The 19,955-nt window shown below is 39.4% G+C and overlaps 1 protein-coding gene across 4 annotated transcripts in view; it reads right to left on the bottom strand.

The window, feature by feature from the left end:
• The window catches only part of CADM2 (cell adhesion molecule 2), a 368,300-nt gene that overhangs the window by 66,195 nt on the left and 282,150 nt on the right, over positions 1–19,955 (bottom strand). For all 4 annotated transcript variants that reach the window (XM_081199662.1, XM_081199664.1, XM_081199665.1 and 1 more), the window contains one exon: positions 13,119–13,209. In XM_081199662.1, coding sequence (XP_081055788.1) covers positions 13,119–13,209 — 91 coding nt within the window. The remainder of the gene's footprint in view (positions 1–13,118; positions 13,210–19,955) is intronic.

Genomic DNA, 19,955 nt, shown 5'->3' with positions numbered 1-19,955 from the left:
CCTCGTTCAATTGCTTTATTGTTGTTATTAAGTATTACTGTCACTCAAAGTACTAAACACACACAAAGTAATAATACATTCATACAAATAAAAAACTAGAAAAAACCAAAAATAATTCCTGAAACCCTACATCAGCAGTACCACACTTAATAAAGAAAAGTATAGATCTTTAACCTGACCCCAAGTTATCTGTTATTGCAGACAAATTTCACTTGTGCATTCTACACATGCCCCACTAAATTCAGTAGGGCTTGCTGCTAGATAAGGGTGTACAGTGGTACCTCGGGTTAAGAACTTAATTTGTTCTGGAGGTCTGTTCTTAACCTGAAACTGTTCTTAACCTGAGGTACCACTTTAGCTAATGGGGCCTCTTGCTCCTGCCACACCACCACCATGCAATTTCTGTTCTCATCCTGAAGCAAAGTTCTTAACCTGAGGTAATATTTCTGGGTTAGCGGAGTATGTAACTTGAAGCATCTGTAACCTGAAGCGTCTGTAACCTGAGGTACCACTGTATATGATTGTAGCCTTGAGAATGGAACTTTGTCAGTAATGTAGAAAGAAGTATTTGGAGGGGACCAACTTTAACAGCAAAAGTGTCATGTGGATCCCTACTCTCTTCTCCTGTGTTTTTTACCCAGCCACGATCACTTCCAGTTATTGGAGTATAGAGACTTCGGCTCTGAATCTTCAGCTTCTGAGTATAGATGCCTTGGCCCATGGAACTGCCATGTGTTTGGACAGTATTTTGATACATCCTTGGCTCAGACTGTCTGGCATAACTTTTGGCTTTCTTTTTACTGTTGCTAATTTGGGTCATGGGTCAAAGGTTCTGTATGGCTGCCCGAGAAAATGATCTAATTTAGCATGTTTATTGTATTTGTAATTAGTAAACAAAGCTAAAAAGCTAAATATCGACAAATATTGTATTTAGAATTGACATAATCAGTTCATTGTAACTAATAAACTTCTGAATCATAAACTTTTCAACAGAAAAATAAAATGCTGAATGTTTTGGGGGGGCCCACATCATTGTCTACAACAGCTAGGATTTTTTTTAAAAAAAATGAAATCTGGAAATCTGGGGATTATGGCTCATTGGGGAAAGCAACTGTTCCGCTTGCTTTCCCCTATGAACACCTATCACTGTCACCTTGGGCCAACTGTTGCCAGTCAAAAGTACTGCAACTTCATGTATACCACCCTGAGCTCCTTGGAGCAGTGGTTCTCAACCTGTGGGTCCCCAGATGTTCAACAACATCTGGGGACCCACAGGTTGAGAAAGGCTGCCTTGGAGAAAGGGCATGACATAGAAACAAAAGATACATAAAAGTGGCGCAATCTCTAACAATCAGCTGAGTAATACCTCATTACTACCTGAATAGCTGTTGCTTGTTCGATGCCAATGATAGCATTTTGAAGGGAGGATATGATTATACCAAATGCAAGCCGTGGGAAAAGGATATGACAAATGTGCTCATTTTGTTTCCCTCTTCTGAAAGGTTGAATGCTTAAAAGATCTTTGATTATATTTTCATGGTTTCTAAGTTCTAGGGTTAAAGGCACAGATGACATTGCCTTATAGTCTTTGTTAGTTCTAAGATACAGACTTTTAAAACCATATTTTTGTCTTCCATAATTTCAAGGGAAAGGAAAAAAATGCATTTCAATGATGTATACATGTTAGTACTTAAGAGGCTGCATTTAGATTTTTCTTCCTTCACACTGTATTTTTTTCTGCACCATTTTTGGAGCAAACATTGCAGGAAAAGCAGTTGAGTCTTAAGAAAGCTCTTTACTGAACAGAGCCCATTAAGCCATCTGATCACTTTACAGACAACTCGAAGAGAAGTTCTTAGGTACTATAGTGAGAGTTTTACTGTGAAGTGTAATTTATAAATGGGCTCTAATGCTTCTCCCTGTTCCTTTCCATGACACTTTTTATGACACCAATTTTGCTGCTTTGTAGGGAAAAAGGGATTCCCAAACGGAAAATGAAAATCTAGTTGCATGACAGCAAATCTATTAACTGCAACTTGAAATTGAATATATTATTATAGTATGTGTTTACACCTTAGCAGAAATGATGCATTTTTATAAGTATAACTCTCTGTATAATGCTACATTACCAATTCCAAGCCTTAAATGTATTGTAATATTTGTGAATAGGGATACTAAACCAACATTTATACTGTCCTTCAAAATAATTGGCTTTTTGTTACAAGGCACCTATCTGAGAAGGTTTTCCAAGCATATTCCCTCAATGGAGTCATATTCATTCTCAGGTGTGACTTTTGTAGGACTTCAGAATGTGTAATTGAACATACACCATATTGCTGATGCACAATTAGTAAAGTCAGCATTGACTACAATGGGACAAGTAGTCTCTTCAAAGCTATCTAGCTTCAAAGGAAATTTTACACAGTAGGCAGCTGGAAAGATTTAAAAAAAATATGGTAGCAGTCAACAAAAAATCAGATGTTAAAACTATCTAAAATTAAAATTGAGTACAATAATATATAGAAAACTTGTCATATTTTATTTTGTCAAATCTCTGGGCATATATCCCAGTCTACTTCATTTATTTGCCTACTGCAGTACTTAAATTGAACCATGTCAGCTTTGATAGAAATCTTAGCTCAAATAGCAATTATAGTCTTTGTTTTGCATGTAATTCGGACAGCTATGGAGAATGAGTAAAAAAAAAAAAAAGCTCTTTACATTGTTCCTATTTACTCAGCTATGTTTCAGAAAGACATATAGAAAAATAAACTGAAAGTTCTATTTGTTAATACTTTGTTGATAGTCCAAGTAATTGAGCCAGAGTCTTTAACACAAATGATTCTTTGTAGCTTTTTAGTCTGTTTGTTCCAACCAATGTACAGTTTGTATGCATTATATGAATCTGATGTCATCAATACAAACAAATTTTACCCACAAGTTTTACCCCAAACCTTTGCCTGATGGTCTTGGGTATAGATGCTTGGCAAGTATTTTTCTTTTAAAGTTTACTGGAATCTGTCAATCATCTGTCAATTATATCAAGAAATAAGCTTCTTCTGTTTATATTATGTCTACTAATATCTCCTACAGTTATATGAAAATGGTAAATGTTTACCCTGATAAATAGTGTAATGGGAGCATGTGACCTACATACAGTGGTGCCTCGCAAGACGAAATTAATTCGTTCCACGAGTTTTTTTGTCTAGCGAATTTTTCGTCTTGTGAAGCACGGTGTCGGAAAAGTTTTGGAAAAGCTTCAAAAATCACCAAAGTCTTCAAAAACCTCAAAAAAGGCTACCACACTGCGTGCTATGAGTTGCTCCTCGAAGTCAAGTCACAACTGTATTAACGGTGTTAAGAAAAAGGAAACAAACTTTTTGTCAAAGCAAGCCCATAGGGAAATTCGTCTTGTGAAGCAGCTCAAAAACCGCAAAACCCTTTCGTCTAGCGAGTTTTCCGTCTTGCGAGGCATTCGTCTTGCGGGGCACCACTGTATTAGCCTTTGATTCACATATTCATTCAAACCTCATAGAGAAACTAAAGTTTCACTCTGCTCCCAACTTTTGGAACCTCTGCCTCTGAGCACAATCCTGTGTCGTGTTCACTCCAAATCAAGTCGTATTGTGTCCAGTAGGCATACTTCCAGGTATGCCTTCCAGGTAAGTGTGCTTAGGGCTGTAGTCTTAAGAGTCCTGCATTCTTCTCTGAAATATAATCCAAATTCTTGAAGAGAGGGAGCTTACATATTTTTTAAACCCCAATTCTGACTCTTATGTTTTGAAAATGAATATCAAAAGGCTTTATCTGAATTACTTTTCCAGATATTACTACCCATCCTTTCCAAGCAGAAGTTAGCAGTGACTTCCTGGAGTCTTTCAGGATAGCCATTAAGATCTTTAGATATCTGATCTTAAGTTTATGTGCCTCATTCATATTTCACGCTGCTAGAGCAAGGAAACCAAGTGCCTTGCCTTGGCAAAGAGTACTAAGGCTCACAGCGTCCAATTAATTTCTTTCTCCACAAAGAAACTGGAGTAGCTTACCTGTAACTGGTCTGGGAGATGGTCCACAGTGTCACACATATGGATGACTAGGAAGTGCTTCCTGCAAGGAGGGAGGGCAGGAGCACATGCTAAGTTGCCAGCCATGCAACCCAGGAAATACTTATCAGTCATCATAGGTTCTCACCTGACTCAACCTAATGTATCATAGAAACCATCCTAGTTAATCTCTAAAATCCTAACATTATGCTAGGGGGAACACTTTCTGAATGTCTGTGTAATCAGGACACAGATACACTGAGACAAATTTATGCCTTGCTTGCAACTGTATTTGTTCTACAAGTTTTCATTTTATGTTACAGAGTTGGTCACAGAACTACCTTGAGAAGGCACCTTAGTGACTAGAACACACAAAAGAGGGAGCAGCTGATAGCCAAAGACAATAGGCCTTTTTTCTAGTAGTCATGTATTATGAAGAAAAGAGAAGGTCAAATGTTAACCACTCTCTCTTTATGCAGGCTGATTTCTCCTTCCACCACGCCATCTACATTTGATAACATCTCTACCCACAGCAGATTCATTTCTTGCACTTTATAATCTATTCCAGGGTTAGTTATTTGATCCTTAAAAATCACCTCACTAAAGGGAGCTTCTTAAGAGTTGTATCCAATGTTAGTCATACTCCCACTGAAGTTAATGGACATGATTAACATAGGGCCATAAATTTCACTAGGTCTACTCTGTGTAGAACTTTACTGGATTCAAACATACACATTGTGGTTAGTTGTTAAGGGCACATAATTTTATTCTACTTCTATATTTTGGTTTAATTTTAAAAGTGTATAAACCACTCCATGTCAAAAATGAATTTCTGGGTAGTATCCAGATAAATTTAAAACTACAAAATAAATCAACAATATGTTTCAACCAGCAAAAAAATACCATAATCTAAAATACCCTGACAAAACAAAAGGTTTTAACCTAGTGCTAAAAATAAGCAGTGGCAGTGCCAGGCATGCCTCCCTCAAGTGCTTATTCTACAATAGGTGAACCAGCAAAGTGAAGGCTGTCTCTTCCGTACATACATAGTTTGCTTTTCCTAAAGATGGAGCATAGAGAAATTGACTCTTCCAATTACCGTAGCAGAATTTATACAGGAGAAATATAGGCAAATAGTATAAAAATCAGAGGAGGCCTCCCTTGCTTTGAAATGGAGAAATTAGGATTTACACAATGGCAAGGCCTTCACACATAAAGTATACCGGTATATTTGTACTTAAGCACAAAATTTAGCATGAAAAATGGTCCAAGTTCTTCAGATGCTTTGGTTTAAATGATGCTCTATAAAGATAGAAGGAATATGTTGTGAAAAGGGTTGTTGAGTTTTTGAAGTCAATTGTCTGAAGTGTCTATTCAAATAGACAGACATATAAACATTGTTTTCTAGTTCCAGTTTCTTCAAAATATGGGATTTTGCAAGATTACATTATTCATACACCCAAGCCATATGGACATTCGATTTGAAGACAGTAGCTGATAAGCTACTTTTCTCACGCTGAAATCCTTCAAGTCCACAACTCTGCTTGTTTCAAGATATTTAAAAGTAAGCAACGATATTGTGAATGTGTCCATCTCAAAATAGATAAATTTCACCTTATATTTTGTTTGCATATTCCGTAGTTAACTAGAGCAAATATTTTCTTTCCTTAAAGTAGCATATCATCTATATTAACAAAATCAATGACAGAAAGATTTCCATACCTTGTATGCTGAGCGCATTTTTTATAAATGATATGTTGTGTGAAAATAGCTAAAAAAGCAGAATTTCCACACTCGGAGGATTGTTCAGCTTCCAGTATTATTTTAGTATGCTGAATACTTTAGAATGCACTATTCAGTGTGGATTGCAAAGTGTGGTACTGATCCTAAAAATTCCAGAAAGTTTTTGTAATGCATCCTTTTGTTTGTGTTGAAATGTCTTTTGGATAAGTCACCATAAGGAAAAGCACCCACTACAGTGTCATGGCTGTGGTGCTCATGTAATGCTACACGTGAAATTTTTGTTTTACCTGTTATATTTTTTTTCCAGTTACTTATTGATACAACAACATCATTCACTATGTATTTTAGAGAGTGGTTTATCAGTCTGTTTGTCCATTTGTTCTCTATAAGTTCAGATGCCTCTTGAGATATCGTTGCCAAACTCAGCCACCATTTTGAATCAAAGTGCAGGACTGAATTGTCACCTTTTTTTTTTTGCATAGGTTTGGCTGCCTCTCAAGATATTATTGCCAAGCTCAGCACAAGCACTCCCAAGGTGGGGGTGGCAGATGCTGTTACAATTTAGACACCAGGCAACCTTTTGAATCAAGATGGTAGACCAAAATGTCAATTTCACATGACTTCACCTATTTTTGGCATGCATTTGATGGCAAACTTGGCATGAGGGTTTCTGAGGTGAGGATGGCAGTCTTCACTGATGTTTGGATGTGACTTTGGCATGATTTCACCTGATTTTTGGTGTGACGGGTCCACACACAAATTGCACTATCCATTTAAAATCAAAATATATCTTTGGTTTTTAAAAATTCCTGGACAGGGTTGGACACTCCCTGCTAGTATAATATATATAGCATAATTTGTTTAGAAATGTGTGTTGCCTCTGGGAAGGTTAATAAATATTGTGGTACATATATATTTGGCCCTGTAGCTACTATTCTTGTAAGATCTCATATTCTGTTCATCAAGCTGATTACATTTCTAGATATGTGCTGAATCTGTTTCTGAGCATTAGCTAGGAAAGATAGAGGGTTCTTTAAAAGTCACAAAGGGATTAGATTGAAACACATATTCCAAATCATTTAAATCAAGCAGAATCCAAGAAGACAAGACTTTCTGAGTTACTTTGTATTACTTGACACAAATAATAAAACTTGAGCTTTAAAAAGACAAAGAAGAGAAAAGCCACCTATCTGATGTCAAGTAACCATTAGCCAGCCCAAGCACTGCTTCTGAATAAGACACATAGACAAAGAAAAATCTTAACTCTTGTCTGACACCTGTCAAATATACGGTCTGTCTGGCTATAAGTTCTGTGCACAGTGGCAGGAAAATTATTTTTTAAAAGTGTGGCATCTGCTACAGAGGAAGAGGACTGAAAGAAGGAAGCAACAGACTTTTTCTCTTCCTGGCAGGGTATTTTTACAGGCTCCTTTACCACTTCTACACCATGTGCATCATTATTTTCCATTGAAATGTTACAGGTGTTAATTGATAAGGACTATGCATAGCGCATTTCGAGATCAAAATGTATTGCTTCAAACAGCCTGCTCTTGCATACTTTCAGTTACAGAACTACCATTTGCTTATCTGCCAAGCATCATTGCTTAGAAGCAGTGAAAAGAGGAAAATATTTCACACTTAAAAGGGTGCAGAAATTCTAATATGCACAATATCATGACAAGCATCATAACCATAAAAACATCATATCCACGTTTAATCAGCACATCAATTTATCCTAAGTCAGACATGCCCTGACCACAGACTTTGTAGGTCCTGACAGGGAAATTGGCATAAAAATGGAGCCAGTGTGGGTTGCGCTTTCAAAATGACCCAAGGTGTGATGAGCATAATTTTATTCCAGGTAGCATTCTCTCAGCCTCCTAATTTTGTGCTAAATTTCTGAAGAATCAAAAAAAGTCTATATATTCAAAAGGGGATTGTAAAGCCCACTGATTGTTCCAGCCTGCATAGGTTTTTGCATTGCAGGGGGTTGGCTTTCAGGGTCCCTTCCCACTCTACAAGTCTCTGATTCTATGATGTTGCCTTCACATTCCACCAGTTCACAGAAGCATCCAGGAGGATATGTTTCCACCAAGCTTATGTGGTGGTACTATTTGTGTGAAAAGATGCCTCTGTACGGGAACTGCATGCAGAGCCACATTTTCAATGTAAATTGTGAAAATGTAGTTACAAATTTTTTGACTACACATAGATTGCACACAGGCTCTGCACAATAAGGCTTCCCTCCCCATCCTCTCCATTGCAACACCTGAAAAATCTTTTGGGGGAGTTGGGATCCTTGGAAAAGGCCTGGAATATGCCGCAGAGGGGATGAAGTGGGAGGAAACACTGTGTGGGGATGCGGAGACAGGAAGCATGAGAGACAGACAGAGAGACAAAGAGGCGGAAAGAGAGAGAGCTGTGTCTGCTGAATTTCAGATTCAATACCATTAATTTCACATTAGTTTCACATTGTGGTCCAGTTCACATTGTCAATTTTGCCATCGTGCTGTGGTCCTGTATTTGTGTGAAGCAGATTCATGGTGACAGATTTGGGAGCTACTTACACAAGAATAGTTCCCAGAATGTGCAAGTGATCAAATTAACATGATAGGACACACCACACACCAACTGGTTGGAGATTGGGTATGCATTAACACTGGTGCTAGAAGTGGGATTCTGCTTCCTAAAAGGAGGACTGTGTGTCAAGGAGTGCCTGAGGTAAAATAGAAGGAAGAATGGTAAGATTCCTGGAGCAGATGAAGTTGATGTTCTAGCAGCAAACCTAAAAGCTAGCAGAATGTTACCAGCAGCAACACCAGTGGCTCTCTTAAGAACTGTGAAATTAGCTGTGATGGCCTCCCACATGGAGCTGAAGAAGAGTTTGGAGTCTCTAAGGTCCCATCTGCACTATACATTTAAAGAAATATCATGCCACTTTAAGTAAGCATGGCTTCCCTCAAAGAATCCTGGGCACTAGAGTTTGTTAAGGGTGCTGGCAGTTGTTAGGAGACTCATATTCCCCTTAAAGAGCTACAATTCCCAGACTGCTTTGGGAAGAGGGGCTGATTGTTAAACCACTCTGGGAATTGTAGCTCTTTAAGGGGAATATGAGTCTCCTAACAACTGCCAGCACCCTTAACAAATTAAAGTTCCAAAAATTCTATGATTGCTTAAAGTGGATTGATACTGCTTTAAATGTACAGTGGTACCTCGGGTTAAAATCTTCAGGTTACAGATGCTTCAGGTTACAGACTCCGCTAACCCAGAAATAGTACCTCGGGTTAAGAACTTTGCTTCAGGATGAGAACAGAAATCGCGTGGCGGCGGCATGGTGGCAGCTTGAGGCCCCATTAGCTAAAGTGGTACCTCAGGTTAAGAACAGTTTCAGGTTAAGAACAGACCTCCTGGAGGTTTTGCTAAATATGATTAGAAGAGACCAGCTGGTTAAAGGGGTACAGGTCGGAGCTAAACAGTACAAATTGAGGGCATTTGCAGATGACTTGGTACTTACTTTACAAGAGCCAGACACTAGTACGAAAAGAGTTTTAGAATTAATCCAAGAATTTGGTCAAGTAGCAGGATTCAAGTTGAATAAACAAAAAACCAAGGTATTGGAGAAAAACTTGACAGTTACTGAAAGGGAGAGGTTCCAAAATGAAACAGGATTAACTGTGGTTAAGAAGGTGAAATACTTGGGGATTAATATGACATCCAAGAATGTGAATTTATTTAAAGATAATTATGAGAAATGTTGGACAGAGGTAAAAAAAGATCTAGAAATATGGTCAAATTTGAAGCTTTCCTTGTTAGGCCGAATTGCTGTTATTAAGATGAATGTATTGCCAAGAATGTTGTTTCTATTCCAAACATTGCAAATTGTAGACAAGATGGATTGTTTCAAAAGGTGGCAGAAAGATATTTCGAAGTTTGTCTGGCAGGGCAAAAAACCCAGAATAAAATTTAAAATTTTAACTGATGCAAAGGAAAGGGAGGGGGGTTTGCCCTGCCGGACTTAAAACTGTACTATGAATCAGCAGCTTTCTGCTGGATGAAAGACTGGCTACTTCTTGAGAATACAGATATCTTGGATTTGGAAGGTTTTTAATAATATATTTGGATGGCACACATATATATGGTATGATAAGGTTAAAGCTCATAAAGCCTTTAAAAATCACATTGTCAGGAAAGCATTATATAATGTTTGGATTAGATACAAGGATTTGCTGGAAAATAAAACCCCAAGGTGGCTGTCCCCAATGGAGGCAAAATCTGTGAAAAAGCTCAATATGGAGGCCAAATGGCCAAAATATTGGGAAATTTTGGAACAAGAGGGAGATAAACTGAAATTACAGAGTTATGAGAAATTGAAACTTAAAGTACGAGACTGGCTCCATTATTACCAAATAATGGAGGTTTACAAACAGGACAGGAAAATTGGCTTCCAGGTGGAGAAATCAAAATTGGAAATAGAGTTGTTAGAACCCAATACTAAGAATCTGTCAAGAATGTACAACTTGTTGCTGAAATGGAATACACAAGATGAAACAGTTAAATCAGCCATGATTAAGTGGGCACAAGACATTGGTCATAACATTATGTTTGCTGACTGGGAACAGTTGTGGACCACCGGTATAAAATTTACGGCATGTAATGCCTTAAGAGAGAATATTATGAAAATGATTTATAGGTGGTACATGACCCCAGTCAAGCTTGCAAAAATCTATCATTTGCCTGATAATAAGTGTTGGAAATGTAAAGAAACTGAAGGTACTTTTTTCCACCTTTGGTGGACATGCCCGAAGATTAAGGCCTTCTGGGAAATGATATATAATGAAATGAAAAAGGTACTTAAATGTACCTTCCCTAAGAAACCAGAAGCCTTTCTCTTGGGCATTGTCGGCCAATTGGTGTCAAAGAAAGATAGAACATTTTTTATGTATGCTACAACAGCAGCAAGAATGCTCATCGCAAAGTATTGGAAGACACAAGATCTACCCACTCTGGAAGAATGGCAGATGAAGGTGATAGACTACATGGGACTGGCTGAAATGACTGGCAGAATCCGAGATCAGGGGAAAGAGACGGCGGAAGAAGATTGGAAGAAATTCAAAATTTACCTTAAGAAGAATTGCAAAATTAATGAGTGTTAAAATGTTGTGGTTATAGAAAGTAAGGGACTACAGCTGTATAAGATTAAGTAAAAGAAAAGAAAAGGAAAAATTGAATACGATTAAGTGGAGGATTTGCTGAAAAAAAACTTGGAAATTGGAATGCAGAAAGGGGAGGTATGGGGAAGTCAGCGAAATAAGTTTTAAAAAAATTGGATATGAAATTATACATGTTTGTTTTTGTGTTTGTATGTTTGTATTGTGTACTGTGTATTGTTTGTGTTAATATAAATTGTGAAAAACCAATATTATTATTTTTTAAAAAAAGAACGGACCTCCAAAATGAATTAAGTTCTTAACCCGAGGTACCACTGTACAGTGCAAAAGAAGCCTAAGTGAGTAGATGAGAGCCTTATCTCAACAGCCATTACCCAGTAGCCCAGCTACAAAGCACCGAGACCAGAGTGGCCAAGAAGATACAGGGAGAAGATGGACAGCTGAAGTTCTTGGACCATGAAGAACTGCAGTGAGTAACAGAAAATTAAGACGCTTTGTCCAGAAGCCTGCCTGAGTGGAGAGGAGACCAGAAACCCAGGAAAGAAGCCTCAAGCTAGGAAAAACAATGGGTTGGAAGGAGGAAGGGAGGCAGTGTCAGATAAGAGAGAGCTATAGGCTTGAAGAAATGAGATACTGCTGATTTGCACACTGCTTATGCACTAGCTGTGGAAGAAAAAGAGCAGCAGGAGGAGAAGAAGCTGGACACACATGTGTCAGAAACAGCCAGCTAGCACTTGAAGAATTGGTGTCACCTCTAAAAGACAAATAACAGGCTAAACTCCAGTAGACTAGAGACAAAGCAACAGCAGAGACAGAGATTACATAGAAAAACAGCTAAATTCCCCTAATATCATTTGTGTTCTAGAAGGGCTTCCTCTCCTAAAAAGAGTGAAGGTTTTATTTGTTGGCATCTGTCTGTCTCGGGAATCAATGGAGTGCAACCCTGGGGATGAAGTGAAACCGCTAGAGAATCACAGTGCCTGCTATGGCTCCAGAGACCAAGAGCTCATAACCACATTGCTTTTGCTGAATTAGCAGCCCGGAAGAGACTTCTCTGGGGTGCTAGCTTGAGCAGTGTGTATGGAGGTCCTAGGCTGCCCAGACAACAAGACCCCATACTCGCCCTGGCTGAAGTGGTCCAAAGAAAAGCAGAGCAGTATGTTTGGTACCAGCCTGACTGCAGCAATTGCCAGAAGGAGGCATACAAGACGCCATCCAACCATCTTAGAGACTCCACTCTGGATTTGTGTGGCGTTTACCCCATAGCCTTTTCTTTTCTCAAAGATATCCTGAAAGGCAGTGGTTAGAGTTTATTCCTTTAGGTTTACTCCTGAAGCCTTTCTTATGAATATGAGGCTGCTAAAGCCAAGTCCCTTTCACAAATGGGAAAAAGTTTTTCCATTTGTGAAATGGATTTAGCCTGTAATTTGTATTTTATTGTGATCTGCCCTGGGGGCCATTCAGCTGCAAGGCAGTATATAAATACACTAAATAAAAATAAATATGGGGGTTATGCCTGGGAAGCATGTAATGCAATAGTGGGGTTATTTTTATTTTCTCCTCAAGTGGCAGATGCTGTCTAGTAGTAGTAGTAGTAATAAGAATAATAAGGGTTTGGGAGTGGGTTTAAGGTTTGTGAAGAAAAAAGTAATTTCAGCTGAAACTCAAACATATACAGCTTCACTCTCTTAATGCTATTTTTAAAAGTGAGATAGTTGAAAAGACAATTTGCATATATCATTAAATTTCCAATTACCATGTAAATGACAACCAAAGCAGGCAAAGAGTTCAACACTTTGCTTGGATAAAAAAAAATGTGTTGATTTTAGAAGTTTTTTCATCAGATGTGAGGCTTTGAGAGTATTTACCTATCATCAGTCTGACGATGTGAGCAGCAAATAAGCCTGCAATCCTTTCAGGTTGAAATAGCTTACTTTAAAAAAATGCACAGCAGGAATCCTTTCCCCAAACTAAAATAAATGACAAAGTAAAAGACCAGTCTTCCATAGGCACTTAATGAAGACATGCTTCAAGGGGTTTTCAGTACCAGAGATCACTTTACACCCCAGGACAAGAGAAAAACAGTAGAGTTTTGCAGTCAGAGGCTGCAATCAAAGGAGAATAAAGAATATAACAAAAATATATTGCTTGTTAAATCACTTACAGTGGTTTTCCTTTGGATTCACAAATCAAAGTTATAGATTGTCCTTCTTCTGGCCATAACGTAGAAGGGATTATTTTAACTGACGGAAGATCTGGAAAAAGATAATATTTGATGAATTACATTAAAACTGGACACCCATTGTATTATGCAAAGCATTTAAACAGTGTGAGATTTCACTTATATATCCATGGACTTTAAGATTCTAAATTGTCCTTTGCCAACTGTGGGACCAGGTGGTAGTATGAGATTGTGCCGCGGCTTGTTGGTGAACTATAGCTTCTGCCACTGAGCACCACCGAATACGGACTGGGGCCTAATGCCCTTACAAGAGGGCGCTGCACTGTAACAAAAAAGCTGCCAGGACAGTTTCTGGAGCAACTAGCCATGCTTGGTAGAGGTGATGCCATCAGTGGCTAGTGTCAGGAGTTGCTATTCACTCTGTAGCCATGTACCTTTACTCAGCTGAATTAGCAGCCTTGCTACCTTCACTGCCACACAGAAACACTCTCCAGAAAGGGTGCTGGACCTCTTCCCCACCCCAATTCTGTAGCCCTGTAGCTGCATGCTGTAGTCTACCAATGAATCACTGAACAAGCAACAGCTGGATTCTAGAGGAAAATAAAGACAAGCCTACATCATTGCGGGCATTCCTTGGAGAGCATGGTTATAAACAGATTTGCAATTGAAATAGAAAATAGAAAAATGAATTTACTGAAAATGAATAACAAGCACTCCACACAACCTTTGCTTCGTAGATGGATGTGAATATTATTACAAAAAAAGGCTGCATTAAAAGTATTCAAATGAACATATTTATTGGCATAGTAATCTGAATTCATAATAGAAAGTCTTCCATGAGCTCTTATAAATTTCTTTTTTTAAAAAAATCTTGCATTACTGAGGATATACTTTCAGGAATGCAACAGTATTTCCCTCCTTTGTGAATATTGTGAATATTCCTTGTAGTCTGATTTTTTTTAAAAACCTCAAACCATTTTTATGGAGACATCAGATAAGAATACCACACTGTTGTATATGATCCATGCTAAACTTTAAAATATTATTTCTGTTTTATGCAATCAACTTTCAACAGAAAAGTCAGTCCTTGTCACTAGAGTGTGCAAAAAGAAAAGAATCACAGATGAAACTTGCAGATGAAATAACATTTGAATAAGGTCTGGCTAGGCCCACACTGGATCCAGCTGAATTATATCAAACAATGTAAATTGGCAATAATCCAAAACACAGTTGAAAAGGAACCTGGTTCATGCTTAAAATACTGGTGTATCCCCCACTTTATCTGTTGTCTCCAGTGCTTTTTTTCTTCCATATAATCTGGCATTCACTTCTATCAGGAAAAGTAAAAGATACAGCATGGTGTAATGGTTACCGTGCAGGACTAAGGCTGCATTCAGACATGGGTTTTATTGTATTAGATTTATCGATTATAATGCTAGTGCTGGGATACAGCCCCCAACTTTGTCACATGAAATTACAGTGCAAAACTACAATTTTCCAAGTTGCAAATGGTTGTGGTTTTTTTCCTGGGGAAAATTAACATGAAATTGAGTGCTAAACTTCCACATAAATTAAAAAAGAAGAAAATGTTGGACAGATGGGGGAAAGTGTCGTTTGAATGCAGCCTAAGAGTGAGGAAACCCAAGTTAAATCCCTATTCAGCCACAGAGCCCACTGGATGACCTTGAAATAGTAGCTCTCTCAAAGCCTGACCTTCCTTACAAGGTTATTTTGAAGATAAACTATGTGGTGAGAATTATGTATGCCACTTTGAGTTCATTAGAGGAAAGATGGAATATAAATGTAGTAAATAAAACAAAAACAAAACATTCCTTGAGGACAACTGCTGGCTCCTATTCTACTAGCACCATCCACTCACTATGAGAAATATATATTGTTATAAGGTGTTTTTTTTTTGGGGGGGGGAGACCTCTCTAAAACCCAAGAAATTAATGAATGACAGGATCTAGCTAATATTTGGAGTATTGAAGGGAAGATTCCAGACCAGTGGAAAAATACAAGCTAAGCTTCATAGAGGTGTTAAAGTGACAAAAGGTACTGATGGCCCATGTCAAGGGGGAATCCTTAGGCCTGGGCAGACAGCGATTGCCAAGTCTACTCCCCTTCCTTGGGAGGAGGTGTTGCGGGAGGGTATCCGGGACCTCCCAGTGAGCCGGCCGTGGGCGGAGGGATGCCGCCCGCATGATAGGGACTCCTGCCCACATCACGCCCCCCCGGCTGGCCAATGAGGTTGGTGGGAGGGCTGGCTGCCTTGTACCCGGATTCCACTTTAATCTGGTTCCAGCTTTTGGAGAGGCATTGTTGGCATGATTGCCCCCACTCTGTGGCAATCAACATAGCCAACAAAATTGCTAATTTTGCGGTGGCAACTATTGAATGGTCGGGTGACACGGTTCCCTGCCACTACTTTTGACCAGGAGGCCTTGTTTCACAATGATGGTGTTCACCTTTCTGATATGGGAAATATTTGGCTGTCGAGATCGCTAAGGGCATTAGAGATTGGTTGCAGGTGTGAGGGTGTTGGCGGTGAGCCTTTGGGGCTTGAGTGGTTGTTAGGCATTGGGTAAGCCTTGTTTATGGGAGGGGAGGCTGTTGCCTCCGCCTGCCCCACTACGTTAAGAGTATCCCGTTAAAGGGATCCGGGGGTATGGATCCTGTCTGAAACCTGGGCGTGGGCTAGGGCCATGCCACGACCCCATTGGGGACCCTGGGGGTGCTATTAATTGATGTATATCATAGGGTTCCCCCTACAGGTGGTTTACCCTTAGGAGACTCCCTGCAGAGAGGCAGGAAGAAGAAGAAGAGTTTGGATTTGATATCCCACTTTATCACTACCCGAAGGAGTCTCAAAGCGGCTAACATTCTCCTTTCCCTTCCTCCCCCACAACAAACACTCTGTGAGGTGAGTGGGGCTGAGAGACTTCAAAGAAGTGTGACTGGCCCAAGGTCACCCAGCAGCTGCATGTGGAGGAGCGGAGACATGAACCCGGTTCACCAGATTACGAGTCTACCACTCTTAACCACCCAATGCCAAACCAAACCGCTCACATCTGTAACGAATAAAGTTGTGGCCTATTTTATCCCATTAATATAAACATTCGTGTCCGTGTGTTTATTAAGAATTCAGTGTGTTTATTAAGAATTCAGCCAGTTATAAAAACAGTTAGAATTTGGCCAGAGGGTGCTTTCAGTCAGCTCCAGGATTGTTTTGAAAGTACTGATTGGAGCGTGTTTGAACATCAAGATCTGCACAGATGCACAGATGCTGTACTTTCTTATATTAAAGTGTGCACCGGTAATGTAACAACGGAGAGGTGTATTAGAGTCTATGGGCACAGCAAACCCTGGATGACTGCTGAAGTAAGGTCACTCCTGAAAGCTTGGGATACTGCCTTCAAGGCAGGGAACATAGATATATATAGAGGGGCTAGAACAAAGCTCAGGAAAGGCATTCAGATGGCAAAACAACAATATAAGCTTAAGGTGGAGAATTGGCTAGCTGATAACAACACGAAACAAGTGTGGCAGGGACTGCAGCATCTAACCAATCATAGGCCTCCTGATAGGTTTCTGTCATGCCAAAAGGTTTTCTTGACCTCTCAAGGCCTTCAAAATGTGTCCCTCAATAAATAATAATAGAAAAAAATGATTACGCTCACGTTCCACTCACCAGTCACTCCCAGTTAGGCCCTGGAGGATTGATCAGGGGTCATTGTGGCTCTCAGCCTGAAGAAGGCTAGCCATCTCTGTTTTATTCTTATTCTTAGGTTGAAAGACTCTTAATTACTACACAGAACATGTACTTTCAAAATACCAAACAGTAAAGTGACCGCATTACTTATATGGATTTCAACTATCTAGCTTGGGTAGCATTTGCTTGCACATCTTTATTTTTTTTGCAAACAAATCTGGTGCCTGCAGTTCTTCTTCTCTTGGTATTTTGCATTTGATATTCATTTTTAATTAGAAGTACTTCTATTCTTTCACGGCTTGTTAACACTTTCATTTGGGAAGCTCAGCTTTCATTAGCCATGAGAATAATCACTATTCATTGCACTAAAGTCCATTTCTTGCAATAACCTTGCTCTGACCTGATTACCCGTTAAACTACAAAAAACAGTGTCTAATTAGCCCATCAGTTCATGTTCAAATTCACATGACCTAGCTTCATTAGAAAAGGTCTGTAACATAAATGTCTACAGTCTCCCCTGACTACGTCTAAGGAAAACATTTCTTAGCCCTGATATTGCCTGCTGGATCATACTAGGAAAAATTGTAGCACTGCAGCCATCCCTTCACTTCCCTATCAGATTCCACCTGGAAAAGTGTTTCCAATGGCTTTGTTTAGTTATAACTGCCACCACTGTGGATAAATATAAGAAACATATATAATGATGGGTTCTGAAGAAAAGAAATGGTTTCCTTCCTTCCTTCTTTTATTTTTGGTTTCCTGGAGTGAACAAGTTGTTTCTTTCATTCTTTTCTTGTGGGCTTCCTGGAGGCAACTGGCTTTCCTTTGATTCAAAACTACCTGATTTACAATGAGGATGTGTAACCGAGTGATCACTTAAGAAACTCTCTAGCAGGCAATCCAAACCCTGAACACAATCACTTGGGGGTAGTTACCAGAAGTGTTGGGAGCTTGCCATATGACTGAGCCCCAACAGGAAAAAAAGGCAGGGGTATAAGTAAATAAAAAAATAAGAAGATGTGATGATGATGATTATCTTGATTTAAAGAGGATAAAAGGTCAGCAAGTGATACAGGGTACACACATATTACAGAAATAAAAACCATACTGAAAGATATGGGGGGGGGGGACAAAACATAAATTCTACATTTCAGAAGTGTGCTTGTTTTCCTTCATTCCACTCTTTTCTACAAAAAAAATATCTCTTATTATTACACGGCATGAATACTTATTAGAAAAGCTTTATTTAGTTCTTAGAAATAATATGAATTGCTGAATTCAATTAGGTACTTTCAAGAAAGCTAATATCCTTAATCCCTTTGTGTTCAGCTCTTTAAATGGTTGATTGAAAGTTCTGAGAATGCTTAAATATACACCTGCTGTCTCTCCTTCTGAGACCTTGAGTGTCAAAGCTTGATTCTACAGACTGTTTTTTCATACTTCGCTTTAATACTTGAAACAGTTGGAGATGATAGGTCTTTTTCTCTCTCTCCAAACTTCCCAAACTTGGGGAAAATGTCTGCATTGAGTAAGCGAATCCAGGTTAAGCATTGCTAAGGAAACAGAGTAATGGGGTGGGGAGCAGTAGTTGTGTGTTACACTTCAGGGAGGCTTTTCAATGAGACCTTTTCTTAGCTCTTTGACAAATAATAAAGCCAGTTCACTCTGAGAATGTTCCTAGAAGGGACCATGTTGTACAACTCACAAGCTAAGGCTGTGTATATTTAAAGCAAATTTTAAGTATGCACTCACAGATCCTGGGAACTATAGTTTTAATAGGGTGCTGGGAATTGTAAAGGGTGCTGGGAATTGTAGCTCTCAGAGTGGTAGTTCCCAGGATTCTTGGGGGAAGAAAAGGTGCTTTAAATGTATGGTGTGCACACAGTCAGAATCTGTTTAAAGCACCTTTTCTTTCCCCAAAAATCCTGGGAACTTATACTCCTAGGTAATAACAAAACTAAACCAATTAAACCAGTGACCTAACAATAGGTTGTCTTATCGCTAGTATGTATGGAAGTGTGTAATGTTGCATTGCTCTTTTATATCTGACCTTTTGCTGCTCAGTTCTCTCTCCATTTTGGGAGTCAAGATGTTCAGGTGTCCACATGTCCTGTAAACATTACGCATGGTGTAGACATATCATTTAACTCTGGTCTACATTTAAATATTCTGACTCGTCTTCCTTCTTCATAATGTTTTGAGTTAGTGGGGGAACAGGGGTCCCTCAGATCCCTGAGTGCCAGATTTCTGTCTCTAGATTCTTGGGTGCTGGGGTTTAATCAGAGCTGACAGGCTGCAGCTTGTTTTAGTGCCAGACAGAGGGCAGAGGAAGATGATGGCCCTGACATTAAGCCATCTACAATACAAAAAACCCCCTACAGGTAACTGAGGAGGAAGTTGCCAGGGTAACGTGGGTGTGGTGTAACAAAGGAAAATTATCACATTTTAAAACTAAGGTTAGAATAGCAGGGAGAAAGGGAGGAGTTGCCAGGCAAGGGGTTTTCTGGAAGGAGAAGCAGGAAAGAGGGAGAGCTTGTGGGGGCTGAAGTTAAGAACCACCTGAAAGTAGGTCAGAGGTATGGAAATGTATTGGATTCTGATGCTGCACTGCTGTGGGGAACAAGCCCCGCTCGAGAGGTAATGCTGTGAACTCTTTTCCTCCACCAAGACCCAGGTATATAAAATAAACCATATCTCTTGAAACACTGCAGTCTCTGCCGTGCCTGAATTCTCTATGGGAAAAAACAACCTTGGGTGAATGCCTGGAACCCCCTGGAATCTTGCTATTGCTCGGAAGAGATTGGGGGTGGCACGCAAACTATGTAACAATATGAAGAGAAGACGACCTGCTGGAGAAGAGCATGGAACAATTTAGTACAGTACAGAGTCCCATTTCTAACAACAGTCAGCCAGATGCTTCTGGGAAGGCAGCAAGCATGGCATGAAGACTCCCCCCCCCCCAAAAAAAATATCGTCTGAGAGGATATCCCCATTTGTTTCTGAATAGCTAGTATTTCATTTCTTGTGGCAGAGAACTCCACATGCTAATCATACAGTGTATCAAGTAGTATGACCTTTCTGTTACCCCTAAGCTTATTGCCAGTTAA

The sequence above is a fragment of the Podarcis bocagei genome (assembly GCF_964188305.1).
Source record: "Podarcis bocagei genome assembly, chromosome: 6".
NCBI lineage: Eukaryota > Metazoa > Chordata > Lepidosauria > Squamata > Lacertidae > Podarcis > Podarcis bocagei.
This window is presented reverse-complemented; position numbering and strand designations above follow the sequence as displayed.